The sequence below is a fragment of the Myxine glutinosa genome, chromosome 5 (genome assembly GCF_964187855.1).
Source record: "Myxine glutinosa chromosome 5, kmMyxGlut1.1, whole genome shotgun sequence".
In the NCBI taxonomy this organism is placed as follows: Eukaryota; Metazoa; Chordata; class Myxini; order Myxiniformes; family Myxinidae; genus Myxine; species Myxine glutinosa.
In genome coordinates, this window is record NC_136265.1 from 125,803,053 (window position 1) to 125,820,648 (window position 17,596).

At 50.6% G+C, this 17,596-nt stretch overlaps 1 protein-coding gene across 3 annotated transcripts in view; it reads left to right on the top strand.

The window, feature by feature from the left end:
• The window catches only part of LOC137427140 (ubiquitin carboxyl-terminal hydrolase 45), a 147,423-nt gene that overhangs the window by 124,554 nt on the left and 5,273 nt on the right, over nucleotides 1-17,596 (top strand). For 2 of the 3 annotated variants that reach the window (XM_078778653.1, XM_078778654.1), the window contains exons 12-18: nucleotides 5,116-5,172; nucleotides 7,310-7,426; nucleotides 7,560-8,202; nucleotides 8,329-8,511; nucleotides 10,170-10,261; nucleotides 16,123-16,209; nucleotides 16,405-16,561. In XM_078778653.1, the coding sequence (XP_078634779.1) occupies nucleotides 5,116-5,172; nucleotides 7,310-7,426; nucleotides 7,560-8,202; nucleotides 8,329-8,511; nucleotides 10,170-10,261; nucleotides 16,123-16,209; nucleotides 16,405-16,561 (1,336 nt within the window). Of the gene's footprint in view, nucleotides 1-5,115; nucleotides 5,173-7,309; nucleotides 7,427-7,559; nucleotides 8,203-8,328; nucleotides 8,512-10,169; nucleotides 10,285-16,122; nucleotides 16,210-16,404; nucleotides 16,562-17,596 lie in introns of all 3 variants that reach the window. The other variant, XR_013623556.1, reaches the window with a different exon arrangement.

Genomic DNA, 17,596 nt, shown 5'->3' on the forward strand with positions numbered 1-17,596 from the left:
GCTGCTTGATGACCTGAGCCTCTCAAATAAATCAAGATGGTACTCGCTCTGCCAAATGGGCAGGGGTTTAGAAACGAGGTTTGGCTAGGTAGCTTGAATGTGGGATCAATAGAGGGGGGGGGGGAGAGGGGAGAGGGTTGAGGTGGTGGAGATGATGCAGAGAAGGAGGTTGGAAGTGTTGTGTGTGCAGGAGACCACATGGAAGGGAGACAGGGCAAGAAGGTAGGTAGGGGTTTCAAGCTGTTGCACGCAGGTGGGGATGGAAGGAGTAATGGTGTAGGAATGATAGTATTGGAAGAAATCCCCATCAGGTGGCCAGAGTGGAAAGATGGGAGGGACAGATAGTTATGGCATGAGTGCTAATACAGAGGCAAATTATGTGTTGTGTCGGTACATGGGCCACAAACGGGAAGGTCTGTTGTGGAGAAGCAGGAATACAGGATTATGGGAATGATTGATATGGAGGTGATGCTGTGCATTGCAGGCGACTTTAGCGTGCATGTCGGAGTAGCGGAGCTCGGTGAAGAGGAATGTCTTGGTAAATTTGGTTGGGGAGCAAGGAATAGTGAGGGTGTGGAGCTGGTAGCAATGAATGGGATGGCCATAGCTGCTTCATTCTTTCAAAAGTGGGAAAGCTACAATATTTACCTATAGGAGTGGACAGCACAGAATAGAACTGGATTTGGTAGTGGAAAGGAAGTGACAACTCTGGAGGGTTAACGTTTGCAAGGCAGTAGCAGGAGAGCATGTTACCACCCAGCACAAGCCTGTGGTGTTTGGGGTGATGATGAGGCAAAGGAGGGAGATTAAGATCTGGGGTTGGTAGGTTATTAGTTTGGGAAAGTGCAGGGGAAACCTTGTCATAGAGTATAAGTAGAGGTTGAGGACCAGGTATGAGCAACTTGGTGAAGAGGTGGAAAATTGGAGGAGTGGAAGAAGTACGGAGAGGCATTTAGAGGAATTGCAGAAGTGTTGTGTGGAAGGACGTCAGGAAAGGGTGCATTGTCGAGGTATAGAAACCAGGTGTGGTGGATGGAAGAAGTAGTGAAGGCAGTTGTTGTAAAGGGGGTTTGGAAGAGGATAGAGAAGATCAAGGATAGAGGGAGGCACCCAGATGAGTGGTGGCTGAAGCTATGTGGGCAGAAGGAAGCAACAAGGAGAGCTGTGGATAAGGCGAGGAATGATATGGAAGACGAGGTGCACAACAAGTTGGAGGAGAATGGTGGGAGGAAGATGATCTATAAATTGGCTTGTGACAGAGATGAGGAGAGCAAGGACACGAAGTGGTGGGAGGGGGAGAGAGCCTGCAGGTTTGCGAGAACAACTGGGTCAGGAGGATTGCAGGAGTAAAGAGGGCGGATAGAAGAAGAATGGATGAAGTGAGGAAGGAGATTGGTGTGCAGATGAGCTTGGCGGGCAGATTGGTGAAATGCCGGCTCAGATGGGTTGGAAACTTAGTGCAGGAGGTGGGGGGAGAGAGAATGGCAGAGAGACCGGATAGGTTGAGGGAACAATGTAGGATGAAAAGAGGTAGACCATGGTTGAGATGGGAGGATTGTGTGAAGAGGCATACAAGTAAGGTAGGGGTGGTCGGAGGGTGGAGAGAGTTGGCAGAAAATCATGGTCAAGGCAGGGCAGGAACTTGGTGCCATCGGACCTCATTCCTTATAAAGGGAAGTGGAGGAGAAAAAGAAGCTCTTACATTTCTTAGCTTTAGGGGAGGTGGGAGGCCTATCTTTAAGCATTTCATTTATCTATTTGAATAAAATAGTTCCTAAAGTCATCTCAAATCATGCAGACTCCCTTTTGGCAAAAATGCCACTCGAAAGATTGCATTGGTGGTAGTGACATCATTGGTGTCCAAAACTGAATAATATATTATCATAAGTTGGGATAATCGTGGTGTGTTCCATCATTGAAAGAACAGTGGGATTGAAAGCTTTTCTTGAGGATTCGACACTGTTACGGGAACAGCCATTGTGGGTAAAGGGTGTGGGCTAGTTATTTCATTAATAAATGTTGGGTGTTGTGGGATCAGGTACTTCGTCATCAGAGATGTTTCGTTTCTGTGTAGAATGGTAGGATATGTTGATGAATGGTTTAGCAGACCCCCAGAGTTATACTGCCAATACGTACGTGTCTCAGCCCTGTCGTTCCCACACTGTTGCTTCTCTATGATTCCCCCCATTGGAATCTGTCTGTGTGCATTTTCTAAATTATCTTGCCCTCTTGAGCATGACATGTCAGCAAGCCACATTAGGCGATGTGGTATGGAATTCCCCTTCCTCCGAGGAGAACCCAATGGAAGCTACACCAACTTGAGAAAATTGGGATAAGGAGGCGGTTATTATAAAAGGTCACGTAAGGGCGAAATGCAAGTCTCCTGAGTCTCTCAAGATGGGTCTCACAGTATTCCCTCGAGAGTCTCTACCTGGTCGCCAGCGTGCTGAACATGTCTCTCATTCCAGCCCGGTTAATTTTTATCTGCTCACCCTTTGGGAGCCTAAGGTCTTCACATGTGCTGCAAGGGTGAGTACATACGGTACAGAACCAGCCCGTGTGCAAAAGGCCGCAGCACGATGACTCGCAAGCCGGTATTCCTCCAAACGAGGCTCGCCACCCCCGCCATGGTTAAACCACCAAGCGCTACCATAGCTTGTGGACAGGTTATTAGTCCCCTACCGGTGTACACCGGAGGGGACTATCGGTTTGCACTCCGTCCCTCCATCTGTCAGTCTGTCAGTCCGTCACGCAAAGAACAGTTTTCCGGACTTTTTTTCTAAACTCTTAATGCTAATGATTTCAAACTTGGCACATGGTTTCCTCATGATAAGTTACAGATCAAGTTCGAACTTCACGACGTTTCGATCATTTTTGACAAAGTTATGGCACTTTGAACTTTGGTAATTTCCCCAAAAGTTTTCCGTACGACAGACTGCCGGTAGGGCATGGCGTCAGGAAGGGCATCCGGCCATAAAAACATTGCCTCAAAAAGGGAACCATGATTGTCATGGGGCCTGCAAGGCTAACCCCTGCTGTAGCAGGGGAGAATGGCCTTACAACGATCATTCATTCATTCATATTCAGACTGCCGGTAGGGGACATGTATTGCAGTGCAATACTCAGAATGCTTGTTTGTCTTGTCTTCCCTCTTTCTGTCTCCTGCTCATGAGTGAGTTGGCCTAATATATCGCTTAATCCGTCGAGAGTATCGTCGGTGCGGGAGAGTATTGTTACGGAACCCAACGTCGGCCTATGGATCCCCTTTGAGGGGGGATTAGTCCCCTCGTTTGTTACTGACCGACGTGGTCCCTGAAGCTGCACCGCGGCCTCCGGAAAGGCCGGTGCACAGCCCTGTTCGTACCGCGGATAAGATGTTACTTGATTGCCGAGCGGTGTTTAGCAACCGCAGCACAAACTGTTCCCAAAGACTAACCCGATTCTGAACGTTGGCCAAATCGTGCCACAGGTATTCAATTTGGAAAAGACAAAGACGACAGATGTGAAGAAGAAGAAGAAGACAAGAGGTAGGAAATACGAATAGGATTTATTACTATTTACAACCAAAAGAAACCAAGGAGGAGGAAGGATAATAAAATAAAGCAGAAAGAGGGACGGACCAGAAGGACACAGTGAAACTTAGCTTACCTATGCAGTCTTACTTAACCCAGGACAGAACAAACAAAGACGGACTCACACGAATGGGGAATGGAGGCAGGAACGATTGGAAGGAGGAATGGGAAGGTTCAGCTGGGGCAGATGGTTCGGGCTTGATCCCGCACGGGACGTCGGGCTGGACCTCGACGGCCACCAATGCCACCACAATCTGGCTCCCGCGGGGTAACGGGTCGAAGCTGCCTGGTGGAGCCCACGCTGCTTGTGGAGCCAAAACTGCTGGTGGAGCCAAAACTACTGGTGGAGCCAAAGCTGCTGGTGGAGCCAAAACTGCTGGTGGAGCCAAACTGCTGGTGGAGCCAAAACTGCTGGTGGAGCCAAACTGCTGGTGGAGCCAAAGCTGCTTCTCTGGCTCACCTCAGGACGCGTCTCCCTTCTTTCTCCGAGGGCTCGTCTCGACTCATCCGCCGTCTCTAGCGCAACTCTTAGAACTCAGAACTCATCTGCCGTCTCTGGCGCAACTCTTTCTTGGAACTTATCTGCAAGGCTTCCGCGCGCGCTTATATAACGCCTCGGGCGATCAAGCCGCCGGCCTCCAGGGCACGCCCATCGGTGAGCTCGCCTCGGCCCTGAGTGGTGGGCACGGGCTCTCTGGCTCCACCCTTGATGACGATGGGCGGGCACGCCCTGCTTCCCCGAGCTGACCACGCCGTAATGGCGGCAAATGCAGTTGGCAGTAGAGGCTTTGGGAATGGGGCTTTGGGAATGAAAATGAAAGGGGATCTATCTATTTGAATTCGGTGCAATGGAGTGTCAATTAATGGAAGACACAGCCTTAACCTACATAGAATAAGGAAATAAACTACCAACAAGGAGGAAATCTATGATTGGCTAACGTGATTGCTTATGACCTAATTACGGGACACACTTTGACCTTTATACACAACTGGAGGAAGGAGGGTGATATTTTACAATGTACTACACAAAAAAAAAACCACAATTCTCATATCCACAACAGTATTATCGATATGATAATTCTGTCTTATCATTCCTTGAGTTTTCTTCTTCTTCCCACCCCCTTTTCCTCAATAAGTCCTCAGCCCCATACTTTCAAACTCAAACGTATCGCAGGGGACAGGCTCATCGGAGATTCTGTGCCTCGAAAACCAAAGTCGAGATATTTTCGGCTTTCACGTCGTACGGTCCCAGGGACTATCCGTCGTGAAATTGGTGACAGTCCAGTTGAAAGATTTGACCTCGTGTTCACCCTGTCCACCGCGGGATTCAGTCTTGTCACCATAACAATGCATTATGGTGCCTCTACTTTCTGGTTATCAATTGGCAGGTGACATGTATGCATGGTACAATGGTTATTTTTGTATTGTTCGACTCAAATGTAGTCTTAAATAATGTAATATTCGATTTTATTTTTTTATAAAAACAAAAGCCTGTCCCACTTTTAACCTTTGTAATGATCCATGATGCATTTGTGTGCTGCAGATGGTTCGTGTAACTGAGGGCTTTCTGGACCTTTCTTTACCGGTGGTTGAGGGCAAGGTGAGAGAAGATGCTTTGCACAGTTCTTTTCCCAGTCCACGAAAGCTTGTTTTGTTTAATGGTCGCACAGTGCTACAGGGGTCTTTCATCATCATCATATCATATCATCATCATATCATATCATCATTATCATCATCATCATCATCACAGTCAATCCACTGCTGATCAAAAGTCAAGCTAAGTGTTACTTTTTTTAAAGGTTGGCCTTTTAGTATTCCCAGCTGAACATCCACCTCAGGATGAGAGAATCCAAGGTTCCAATCCCACTCACCACATTTGTTTCCCCATAGTCTACCAATGTCCTTTTAATTTCCATAAAAGTATGCTGATGTCTACCAATGTTTTTATCTGGAATGTATTTTATGTCATGCTCCTCCATGAGCCATTGATCACGATATAAAAATAGTTTATTATATGACTCCGCCGCCGATGGTGCCAGAGTTATGATGTTTTTGGGTTGTCCGTCCGTCCGTCCGTCCGTCCACTTGGGATCCATTTTCCTTATTGTAAAAACTTGAGCCACTGAAGCAATTTTTATCAAACTTGGTACAAAGGTGTATTATGATGCTAAAGTGAACTGCTAAGATTTTGGGGTCAAAGGTCACGTGACCTTTAGCTGAATGTAACTGATTTTCTTTGCCATGATAACTTGAGAACTGCTAAAGGGATTTTGACTAAACTTGGCATAAGTATGGACTGTAATACATAGATCTTATGATATTTTTGGTTTAAAAGGTCAAAGGTTGTGTGTCCTTTGAATATCATTTTGCAGACCATAACCTAACCAAACCTACCCTGACCAAAGAATGTACACATCAATTCACCAGCACACAAATAAATATGCATGCCCTCTATTTATAATGAAATTCCCCTTCCTGTAAACACAAATGACACCCTTCCGGTTTAATTGATTAATTGTATTAAAAAAAAAAGCTAATGAAAGATGTAGAAGATAAATAAACACAGATCAGAGACAAAAAAGACGACACAGAACTAGACTTCAGCAATTACTCCACAAATCTCAAACGCTGCAACAGGTAAAAGCTACCTGAAGTCCTGGGGAAACATAGTCCACACAGAATCAGGATATGGCACAAACATAATCAAATAACTGACCAAATACAGCACTTGAGTATCAGGAGAACGCAAAAGGACAAAGGTTGAGTCATCAGGAGGAACCTGGATAGGATTCAGGTATCAACTACTTCTCTACCCTCAAACCCATTCAGGTGCAGTCAGATGAAGAAGAAGACCTCTCTCTCTCTCTTTCTCTCCCTGTGTTTTTCTCTCTCACACACACACTCTCTCTCACTCTCTGTCTATCTCAAGGGACCTTTCATTTTTCATGTGGCCTTTCATTGACTTCAAACGCAAGTGTGTTGTCATCTAACGTGGGCGGAGGCATATCCATTGATGCATTCACGTCAAATTTGTAGCTCACCTGGAACGAAGTTCAGGGAAGCTTATGCAATGGCACGTCGTCTGTCCGTCAGTCAGTCAGTCAGTCAGTCAGTCAGTCAGTCAGTCTGTCCTTCCGTAAACATTTGAAACTTCTTCTCCGAAACCGCTGATGGGATTGCGACTAAATTTGGCACAAATGATATTTGTTATGTTGTGACTAAAGTTTGTTCACGGCATTTAAAAAATCGGGATCTAAGGGGGTATTTTTTTGTTTGTTTGTTTAAAGTCTTATGATTATGTTAGTATGATTCTACATGCTGCCCTATCTTCTAGCAATTATTGAAATTTGTTTAAAATACCTTTAGTCAGTGCAGTATATTGCCTTATTCTACCAGGTATCCCGTCCAAATCATACCAAAGACTTTTAAAACGGTACGTGCTGCTTCCTTGCTTGATGCTCCACATTTTAAAAGGGTAGAGCACGGACAAACAACCATAGGTTGGTAATAATAGTGCAGGCTTTGATAGGCCAAATGCCTCCTCCTGCGTCAGAGTTCCTAGTAAGAGAACATATTATTATTAGAATTATTATATAAGGCGTTGCATTGTGGAGCAGAAGAAAGGTGTATAGTCATGTGATACTTCACATGATCAGTGTGTTTTTACAACACCTGTGTGCATGCATTCTCCTCCATTAACTGGTCCACGTGGTATTTTACATGTTGCTTACTTTCAGCTCGTGAAAGAGGTAAAAGTGGAAGCCACGGAGAGAAGTCGAGAGCGTTCGCCATCACCCCAGAAAAACATTTATCAGCAAAGGAAGGCCAAGAGGATGGCAAAGAAGCTGGTCAAGGTTTGTGCAATGGTGGTGGTTTACATTGTCACCTCCATCGGTGACATCTGGGGTTGTGGAAAAAGTGGATGGGTTGGGATCGTGGGTATTGTGCCTCGGTTAAAGAGCGTTCTCTTCCGCGTATGATAACCAGAATCAACGGCGCCAGCAGAAGCAGCAGCAAAGGAATGCATCCATCGGAGCCTCCTATGATGATGATGAAGAAGAGGATGTGGAGAAAGGCGAGGGAGATGGTCATTGCAGGGAGCAGGGGGATGAGAAGGAAATGGAGGATAAGAGTAAGGAGGAACCGGAAAATGAGGAGGCGATCATTAACAGTCTGGATTCTTCATTGCCTGGCGGTGTTCAGGAGGTACCTCGAGAACATCAGAACGGTGTTCCAGAGGAATATGGGGAATTGGAGTCATATTCCGAACCACCGCAACCGGATAACAAGAATGAGGGGCCGTGTGAAGGAGGTTGCAGTGGTGAAGAGTCAAATTCTGGGACGGCTGTGGTGAACGATGAGAACGAAGGGAAAATGAATGGGATGGCTTCTGCAGACTCTGTCGATATTGAATGCCCCAATGAGATGCACAGCAGGGATTTGAACAAAATTAATAGTGCCTCAGGGCATGCACAGGATGATGACGAGGAAAGGAAGGAAGAGGAGGAGGAACTGAAAATGCAAATGGCATCTTTGACGATTTCTGATGGACAGAATATCCACCTGCATGAGATTGTGCTCGACCTGGCTGCAGTGAATGGTGATGACAGCGAGGCAGTTGAACGACATGGTGAGGAAACCAAAATGGAAGCAATTTCCCTGTTTTGAGCTCTGATAATTATTCCCGGATATTCCCAGTTCGGCTGTGTCGATCGACGTTTGATCAAGGTTGTCCCTCATGGCTCGGTTGTTTCAGCTCAAGTGGGTGAGGAGGCGAGTGACACGTTACACACGCTCGCGGCACTTCCCAAAATCTTAGCGGAGCCTTCGTTGCATGCAAGCCTCGCTCGCTTCGTCACCGAGGAGCATCTTCTGGGAAGGAACCGACTGCTGTGTCAACGATGCAGCTCCAGGGAGTCAGGTTGTGACACCAACAAAGGTGAGGATGTTTATTAGATTTCTGTTTGAGTTCTGCGTTTTTCTTCTATTGTGGAATTTAAACTTGAGATCCTACCTCATGGGATTTTAACTTGGGATCCTACCATATGGGATTTGAATTTGGGATCCCAGTATATGGGATTTAAACTTGGGATCCCAGTGTATGAGATTTGAACTTGGGATCCCAGTATATGGCATTTCAACTTGGGATCCCAGTATATGGGATTTATTAAACTGGGGATTCTAGTATATGGGATTTGAACTTGGGATATCACTATATAGCATTTATTAAACTGGGGATCCCAGTATATGGGATTTATTAAACTTGGGATCCCAGTATATGGGATTTATGAAACTTGGGATCCCAGTATATGGGATTTTAACTTGGGATCCCAGTATATGGGATTTTAACTTGGGATCCCAGTGTATGGGATTTGAACTTGGGATCCCAGTGTATGGGATTTTAACTTGGGATCCCAGTATATGGGATTTGAACTTGGGATCCCAGTATATGGGATTTGAACTTGGGATCCCAGTATATGGGATTTGAACTTGGGATCCCAGTATATGGGATTTGAACTTGGGATCCCAGTATATGGGATTTGAACTTGGGATCCCAGTATATGGGATTTGAACTTGGGATCCCAGTATATGGGATTTATTAAACTTTTGATCCCAGTATATGAGATTTAAACTTTGGATCCCAGGGGAGATGTAAAAAATCGGGCAAAATGGAGAAGATTGTCATGGGGCCCGCAAAGCTAATCCCCACTCTAGCAGGGAAAATGGCCGTAAAATGCCTGTTGTTGTTGTGTTGTTGATCCCAGTATATGGGATTTATTAAACTTTTGATCCCAGTGTATGAGATTTAAACTTTGGATCCCAGTATGTGGGATTTATTAAACTTGGGATCCCAGTGTATGGGATTTGAATTTGGGATCACAGTATATGGAATTTATTAATCTGGAGATCCCAGTATATAGGATTTATTCAACTTGAGATCCCAATATATGGACTTTATGAAACTTGGAATCCCAGTATATGAGATTTAAACTTTGGATCCCAGTATATTCGATTTAAATTTGGGATCCCAGTATATGAGATTTAAACTTGGGATCCCAGTATGTTGGATTTATTAAACTTGGGATCCCAGTGTATGGGATTTGAACTTGGGATCCCAGTGTATGGAATTTATTAAACTTGGGATCCCAATATATGCGATTTTTTAAACTTGGGTTCCCAGTGTGTGGGATTTGAACTTGGGATCACAGTGTATGGAATTTATTAAACTTGGGATCCCAGTATTTTAGATTTAAACTTAGGATCCCATTATATGGAATTTGAACTTGGGATCCCACTATATGAGATTTAAACTTGGGATCCCATTATATGGAATTTAAACTTGGGATCCCAACAACAAATTACCAGCAACAAGGTACCATTGCCCCCCCAAAAAAATATTCTGCCACCTCTTCCACCAATGCCAAATTGTGTTCAGAATTTTCCGACGTCTTTTTGTTGCCCACCGACCTATGTGCGTCGATGGAACTTCACCGTGTCATAAAGGATTGAGTCATGCACCGATCTAGAGATGTTTTGTGTATTTGAGCTTCGATCTATTGTACACAACGCTCATTGTACATGTGTCTTCCCTTCCAGGCAAAGAGTGTGTGTACACAGATGGAACCAAACAGATCCTCATTCTGTCTGCACCAGCAATCCTCACGCTGCACCTTAAACGCTTTCAGCAGGTGCTTCCTGCTTCATACTGCACGTGCGCAAATGCACTGCACATGGATCCGACTTGTTCAGCGGGTCCTCCATCCACCGTTCTTTCTTTAGTCATACTTGCATGTACCCCGTGTTCCTTACTTATTTATTCATTCATTCATTCATTTATTTATTAGTTTATTTAATGTCATTATAAGCTAGAGAAATTTCAGCAGTTGATGCCCTCTCCAGTAAAATTAATGTTTAGGAATATCTACACTGTTTTTTGCAACAAAAAAAAATCACACAGTGAAGGTTGAAGCGAATTCATTTGCTCCCCACACCAAGGGGGTTTTCCCCGCCAATGGGGATGTGTGTTAAGATTAAGAGGTAAGAGTGTTAAGCTTTATTGTGGCGTTTTTCCAAAGCCGCTTCTAATAATAACAATAAATATAATAGCACAATATTAATGTTATTAATAATATGTAATCATAATAATAATATCTCCAAGGTGAAACACCCCTCCCCAAGCGGTGTTTCCTCCTTTAAACAGTCGCTACTGCTGTTAAACGTGAAACTGAAGGGAAGAAAACCCGGGGTGTGTTGTGACCAAGCAGCTAGCTCGCGCTTGCCAAGCCAGCCGTTCCTTATCAACGGTTTTGAATGGAGTTCTTGCTCGAATTTTAAAACCACTTGGCAAGTGCTCTCAAAGAAACTTGTTAAATGAACACACCCCACCCCTCCCCCCCAATGTTATTGAGTCCCAACCCTATATCTAGTGCAATCTATATACCCCAGAGAAGAACGACCCTTCTTGTCGCTCCCGTAGGGAATGGGTGTACAAGTAATTTCAAACATGGAAATAACGATCACGTACGACCTAATAATCCCATCGAGCGTGAATGTGGGAAAACAAAGCATTGCGACCGAATATAGTACTTTGGTATAAAAAAGAAGGCATTGCTAATTGAGGTGTCAGTACCCAGCGAGTATGTCTAAACAATGCAGAAATTAAGGAAATGACCCAATACCAAGACTTCAAAAATGAAGTGAAAAGATCCTGGAAGAAAAATTGTGCCAGTGATTATTGGAGCAACGGGAATGATGAAGTACCTCAGGAATATCTTAAACCCCACCTTCCCCCCCCCCCCCCCTCCCCCCCATATATGGAGCATATGGAGATAACAACCAACAACACACATTCACACACTCTCACTTACACACTTCTCACACACACACTCACAAACACTTCTCAAATTATAGTATTGTGGCGGACACAAAAGCCCACTGGCGTGGTGACATCATTCCACGCACCAAGTGGGCGGTGGCCACGCCCGAGGGGTAGGCGTGGCCTCATGATATACCCCGGGCGACCAGCCCGGAGGAGCACAGTGTTACAGTGTAGTCTTACAATAAAGACGTTTATATGTTACCGCTTGTCCGCTTCCTCCTTGCTCACAAGCAGCGCGCGTAACGCCGCGCTTTACTGGTGACCCTCGACGTTGGATCTGCCGGAGCGATCCTTCCACACGCGACGCCATCGCCATGGCCGCCTTCGTCAAACTTCCGGAATTTTGGGAGGCTCAGGCCGAAGTCTGGTTCGTCCAGGCCGAAGCCCAATTTCAGCTTCGGCACCTCACCGGCGATGACACGCGCTACTGCCACGTCGTCGCCTCCCTCGGGCCCGGCACGGCCGCTCGAGTTGTGTCCGTCCTTCGCCACCCACCGGACGGCCACAAGTACGAGGCACTCAAGCGGCTACTCCTAGCCACGTTCAGCCTCACGGACGACGCACGGGCCGACCGCCTCCTGGATCTCCCCGAGCTCGGTGAGACGCGCCCGTCGGTCCGAATGGACCATATGCTGTCACTGTTAGGCGACGAAGCCCCCGGTTCGCTATTCCGGGCGCTTTTCCGTCGCCAACTTCCAGCGCAGGTTCGCCTCGCGTTGGCCGGGACCGGGCTAACGGAACCCCGAGCATTGGCGGCCGAGGCGGACAAGTACTTCGCCGCTTCGGACACGCGGGCGAGCGTTGGCGTGGCCGTCACGGCCTTCGACGCTGCTGTTCCACAGCATCATCTTCTACAGCACGCTGAGTTTCAGCAGCATGCTGATACGCACCTCGTGAACGCCGCCACGCCCCGCCCACCGCCGCGGCGAAAACCGCCACCGCGGGGAAACCCGTCGACTCCACCGGCCTGGCGGAGCCAGCCACGCTCCTCCAGCTCCACCACCTGGTGCTGGTTCCACGCCAAGTTCGGCCACGAAGCTCGGCGGTGTCATCCGCCGTGCTCCTTCAACGGGTCGGGAAACGCCCGGGCCGGCGCTCAATTGTGGTGATGAGCGCCGGCCGTTCGAGCAGCCTGCTGTTCATAACGGACACCTTCTCCGGGCGCCGTTACCTGTGCGACACGGGAGCACAGGTGAGTGTCATTCCCGCCGGCACGTCAGACAAGCACGCCGCGGGTGGGGGCCCCGCGCTGCTTGCCGCGAACGGGACGCCCATCCGTACGTACGGAAAACGCTGCCTCTCTCTGCGGTTTGGAGGGCAGGTTTTCCGATGGACGTTCGTCACCGCCGACGTGCCCATGGCACTGCTTGGCGCGGACTTCCTGTGCGCTAATGGGCTCCTGGTCGACGTCAAGCGCAGACGGCTTGTCCAGGCCGAGACGTTCAGCTCGCTCGCATGTGCGTTGCCCAGCTCAACGAGCGGCTTGCCAAGCGGCTTGCCGAACGATTCGGTTCCGGCCACGTTGGTCTGTACGCTTCCGGCAGCGGACGCATTCACCCGCCTCCTCGCCGGCTTCCCGGCCCTCACGCGGCCCACCTTCTCGGCGGGGGCCGTCAAGCACGGGGTGGCCCATCACATCCCCACCGTCGGGCCACCGGTCTACGCCCGGGCACGCCGCCTCGAGCCGACGAAGCTGGCGGTGGCAAAAGCGGAGTTCGCTACCCTGGAGCGACTCGGCATCGTTCGGCGCTCAGAGAGCGCTTGGGCGTCGCCGCTGCACATCGTGCCGAAGCCCGGCGGGGGATGGCGACCGTGCGGGGACTATCGCCGTCTCAATGACGCCACGACTCCCGACCGCTACCCCGTCCCCCACATTCAGGACTTTTCCGCCCGTTTGGCGGGCAGGTCCTTCTTCTCGAAGGTGGACCTCATACGCGGCTACCATCAGGTCCCCGTCAGGCCGGAGGACGTCCCGAAGACGGCGGTCATCACGCCATTCGGACTCTTCGAGTTCCTGCGCATGCCCTTCGGTCTGAAGAATGCGGCTCAGGCGTTCCAGCGACTGATGGACAGCGTCCTGCGCGACTTGGATTTTGTCTACGTCTACCTGGACGATATCCTCGTCGCCAGCGCGTCCCGCGAAGAGCACCTACGCCACCTCCGCACGCTCTTCGAACGCCTGGGCCAGCATGGCCTGATTGTGAACCCCGCAAAGTGCCGGTTCGGCGCCGCCACAATCGATTTTCTGGGGCACCGTGTCACCAGGCACGGAGCCGTCCCCCTGCCGGCCAAGGTGGAGGCGGTGAAGGGGTTTCCGCGCCCCCGCACGATCAGAGGGCTGCAGGAGTTCCTGGGCATGGTGAACTTTTACCATCGGTTCCTGCCCCGTATCGCCCAGCTCCTGCGCCCCCTGCATGAAGCTCTCCGAGGTAAGCCGGGCAAAGGCGACGTTACCTGGACCGAGCAGATGGACACGGCGTTCACGGGCGCGAAGCTCGCCTTGGCTAACGCCACCATGCTCGCGCACCCGGCGCCCGATGCACCGATCGCCCTCACCACCGATGCCTCGGACTACGCGGTGGGCGCGGTGCACGAGCAATGGGTGCGTGGAGCTTGGCAACCGCTGGCGTTCTTTAGCCGGCAGCTTCGCCCGCCCGAACGCCGTTACAGTACCTTCGACCGCGAGTTGCTCGGACTTCACTTGGCGGTCAGGCACTTCCGCCATCTGCTCGAGGGCCGGGCGTTCACTGCCTTCGTCGACCACAAGCCGCTGATCTTCGCGATGGGCAAGGTCACCGAGCCGTGGTCGGCCCGGCAGCAGCGTCACCTCTCGGCCGTGTCCGAGTACACGACGGACATCCAGCACGTCGCGGGGAAGGACAACCCGGTGGCGGATTGCCTTTCCCGGGCCGTCGCCCACGCAGTCCACCTCGGCATCGACTATGCCCGGATGGCAGCGGACCAGGCCGCTGACCCCGACGTCCAGGCCTTGCGGACCGCCGTCACGGGCCTCCGCGTCACCGAGGTGCCGTTCGACGGCGCGGGCGCGGCCCTCTTGTGCGACGTCTCCCTCGGGCGTCCTCGCCCCATTGTGCCCGCGGGCTGGCAGCGCCAGGTGTTTGACGCCATCCACGGCCTGTCCCACCCGGGCGCGAGGGCCTCCCAAAGGCTGATCGCCGACAAGTTCGTCTGGCATGGCCTCCGGAAGGCCGTCCGCGGCTGGGCCAGGACATGCCTCGCGTGCCAGCGCGCCAAGGTGCACCGGCACACCCAGGCCCCGTTGGCCCCGTTCACGGTGCCGGAACGCCGGTTTGACCACGTCCACGTGGACCTGGTGGGACCTCTGCCCCCCTCGCGGGGTTTCACCCACGTCCTCACCATGGTGGACCGCACCACCCGGTGGCCGGAGGCCGTGCCCTTGGCGTCGACAACGGCGGCCGATGTCGCGCAGGCTTTCATCGCCACCTGGGTCGCCCGCTTCGGCGCCCCCTCAGACATCTCATCCGACCGCGGCCCCCAGTTCACCTCGGAGCTCTGGGGGGCGGTTGCGCAGGGGCTCGGGGTCCGGCTGCACCGAACCACGGCCTACCACCCCCAGGCTAACGGCCTGTGTGAGCGATTTCACCGCTCATTGAAGGCCGCGCTCCGGGCCACCCTCCGCGACGGCGGCTGGGTCGACAGGCTCCCCTGGGTCCTGCTGGGCCTCCGGACGGCGCCCAAGGAGGACCTGCGCGCATCCGCGGCGGAGTTGGTCTTCGGGCAACCGCTGCGGGTGCCGGGCGAGTTCCTCCCCGACTCCACGGCACCATGGTCCGCGGCACAGCAGCGCTCCGCTCTGCAAGAGACCGCCCAGAGGTTCGCCCCGGTGCCAACGGCATGCCACGGGCACCCACCGACGCACGTCGCCCCGGAGCTTCGCACGGCGGAGTACGTCTTCGTCCGCCACGATGCCCATCGGACACCACTGCGGCCCCCGTACGACGGGCCTTTCCGCGTGCTGGAGACCGGGGCGAAGCACTTCACCCTGGACATCGGCGGTACTCCTGACCGCGTTTCGGTAGACCGCCTCAAGCCGGCCCACCTCGATGTGGACCATCCACCGCCAGTGGCCCGACCCCCACGTCGGGGCCGCCCTCCTGCGGGCGGACCCCCGGCACCGCCCAGCCCCGCCGCCACGCCGCCCCCCGGTCCTGCACCCATCCCAGGAGCAGCCAGGGGCATCCCACCTGGCATCCCTGCACCCCGGACGCCGCCGATCGCCAGGGGGCGCTTCGGCCGGGTCATTCGTCTGCCCCGCAAACTGGCCCTCCAGGTGCGCGGGAATTCTGGGGGGGCGCGTGTGGCGGACACAAAAGCCCACTGGCGTGGTGACATCATTCCACGCACCAAGTGGGCGGTGGCCACGCCCGAGGGGTAGGCGTGGCCTCATGATATACCCCGGGCGACCAGCCCGGAGGAGCACAGTGTTACAGTGTAGTCTTACAATAAAGACGTTTATATGTTACCGCTTGTCCGCTTCCTCCTTGCTCACAAGCAGCGCGCGTAACGCCGCGCTTTAGTATGATGCTTTACTTGTTTTATTTTATTAACTAAAGTATCATCTGAACAATCATAAATACATTATTCTGAAGGTGTGTGTTTCATGCTTCTTGTTGCTCTTGCATTCCCCAGTCTGGATTTGGATTCCGGAAGGTCACCACTTTTGTGTCATTTCCCACCGTCCTGGACCTGGCTCCGTTCTGCATCGCGTCATGCAAGGTATGTGCAGCAACAAGCAGACGTTGATCTTCGATTTGAGTTGCTGCTCCTTCATGCAATAGGCTCTTCTGTTAATGATGCGTGTATATGACTTGTCACATTTGAGATTTCCGTTTAAGCCACAATTTATTGATCGAGGCTTGGAAAGGTGCATCACCGATGCTGAAATGGCAGTGGCACCCTATTCCTCCACAGGGTGTTCCAGCAGGTCAGTCAAAAGTTATGTATGGGCTGTACGGCATTGTGGAACATAGCGGGACCATGCGTGGTGGACATTATACCGCGTACGTGAAGGTGCGCTCACCCAGCAACAAGCTGCACGATCTTATCTCTGATGGATTAGCTTGTCCTGGTGAGTATGGAACATTCAACTCTTAACGCCTTCATCATTCGGTATAAATCGTAAAACCTGAAGCAAGTCGAACGTTTGGCAGTTTAGTTCAATGGCAGTGGAATAAAGGATTTTTTTTTTTTCTATTGGGGAAGAGGGGGAGAGGGGAGTGACGGAATTTTATGAAATATTTTGAAATAAAAAGCTTGTTTTGTAACCCCAGTTGCATATCACATATCCAGTCAGATTTGAGGCTGTCGGCCTAGTCTTAACTGAGATTCTATAATTGTCCCCCGTCGCTCAGCGGAGCGAAAGGGGGACTATGGCTTTCCCCTCCGTCCGTGTGTCCGGCCGTCCGTCCGTCCGTCTGTGCGTGCGGGCGTGCGTGTGCGTGCATAAGCGAAGGACCGCATTCGAATTTGGTGTGTGGGTGCAACCCACGTCAAAATCCAAGATGGCCGCCGCCATGTATGTCTGATGCCATGTATGTCTGAACCTTGTGAGATGAATATCTTGACAAATAAGCGAAGTACCAACTTCTAATTTGGTGTGTGGGTGTATCTCGGCATAAGGACGAACGCTATTGAAAATTGGGTCGCCACGTCAAAATCCAAGATGGCCGCCACCATATATATGTCTGAACCTTGTGAGCGAAATATCTTGAAAAATAAGCGAAGTACCAACTTCTAATCTGGTGTGTGGGTGTATCTAGGCACAAGCAAGAAGGCTGTTTAAAATTGGGTCGCCACGTCAAAATCCAAGATGGCCGCCGCCATGTATGTCTGATGCCATGTATACTGAAACGCAAAAGAAACTTACCACCTTTGAAACCTTTAAATATCAACAATAACACTGCGTGTAGTAAATGTGTGAACTTATTTGTGGACAATAGTGTCCTCACTGTCAGACAAAACGGTCACTGATGGTCACTTGAACCTTCAATGGTCACTTCATAGCACAGCTGTTGAACAGCCGTTTTGACTGTCAGTGATTAGCCAAGGGGTACGGGATGATTTTAATGAGCTGCACGTGATGTCTTGATATTGGCTTTAAAAA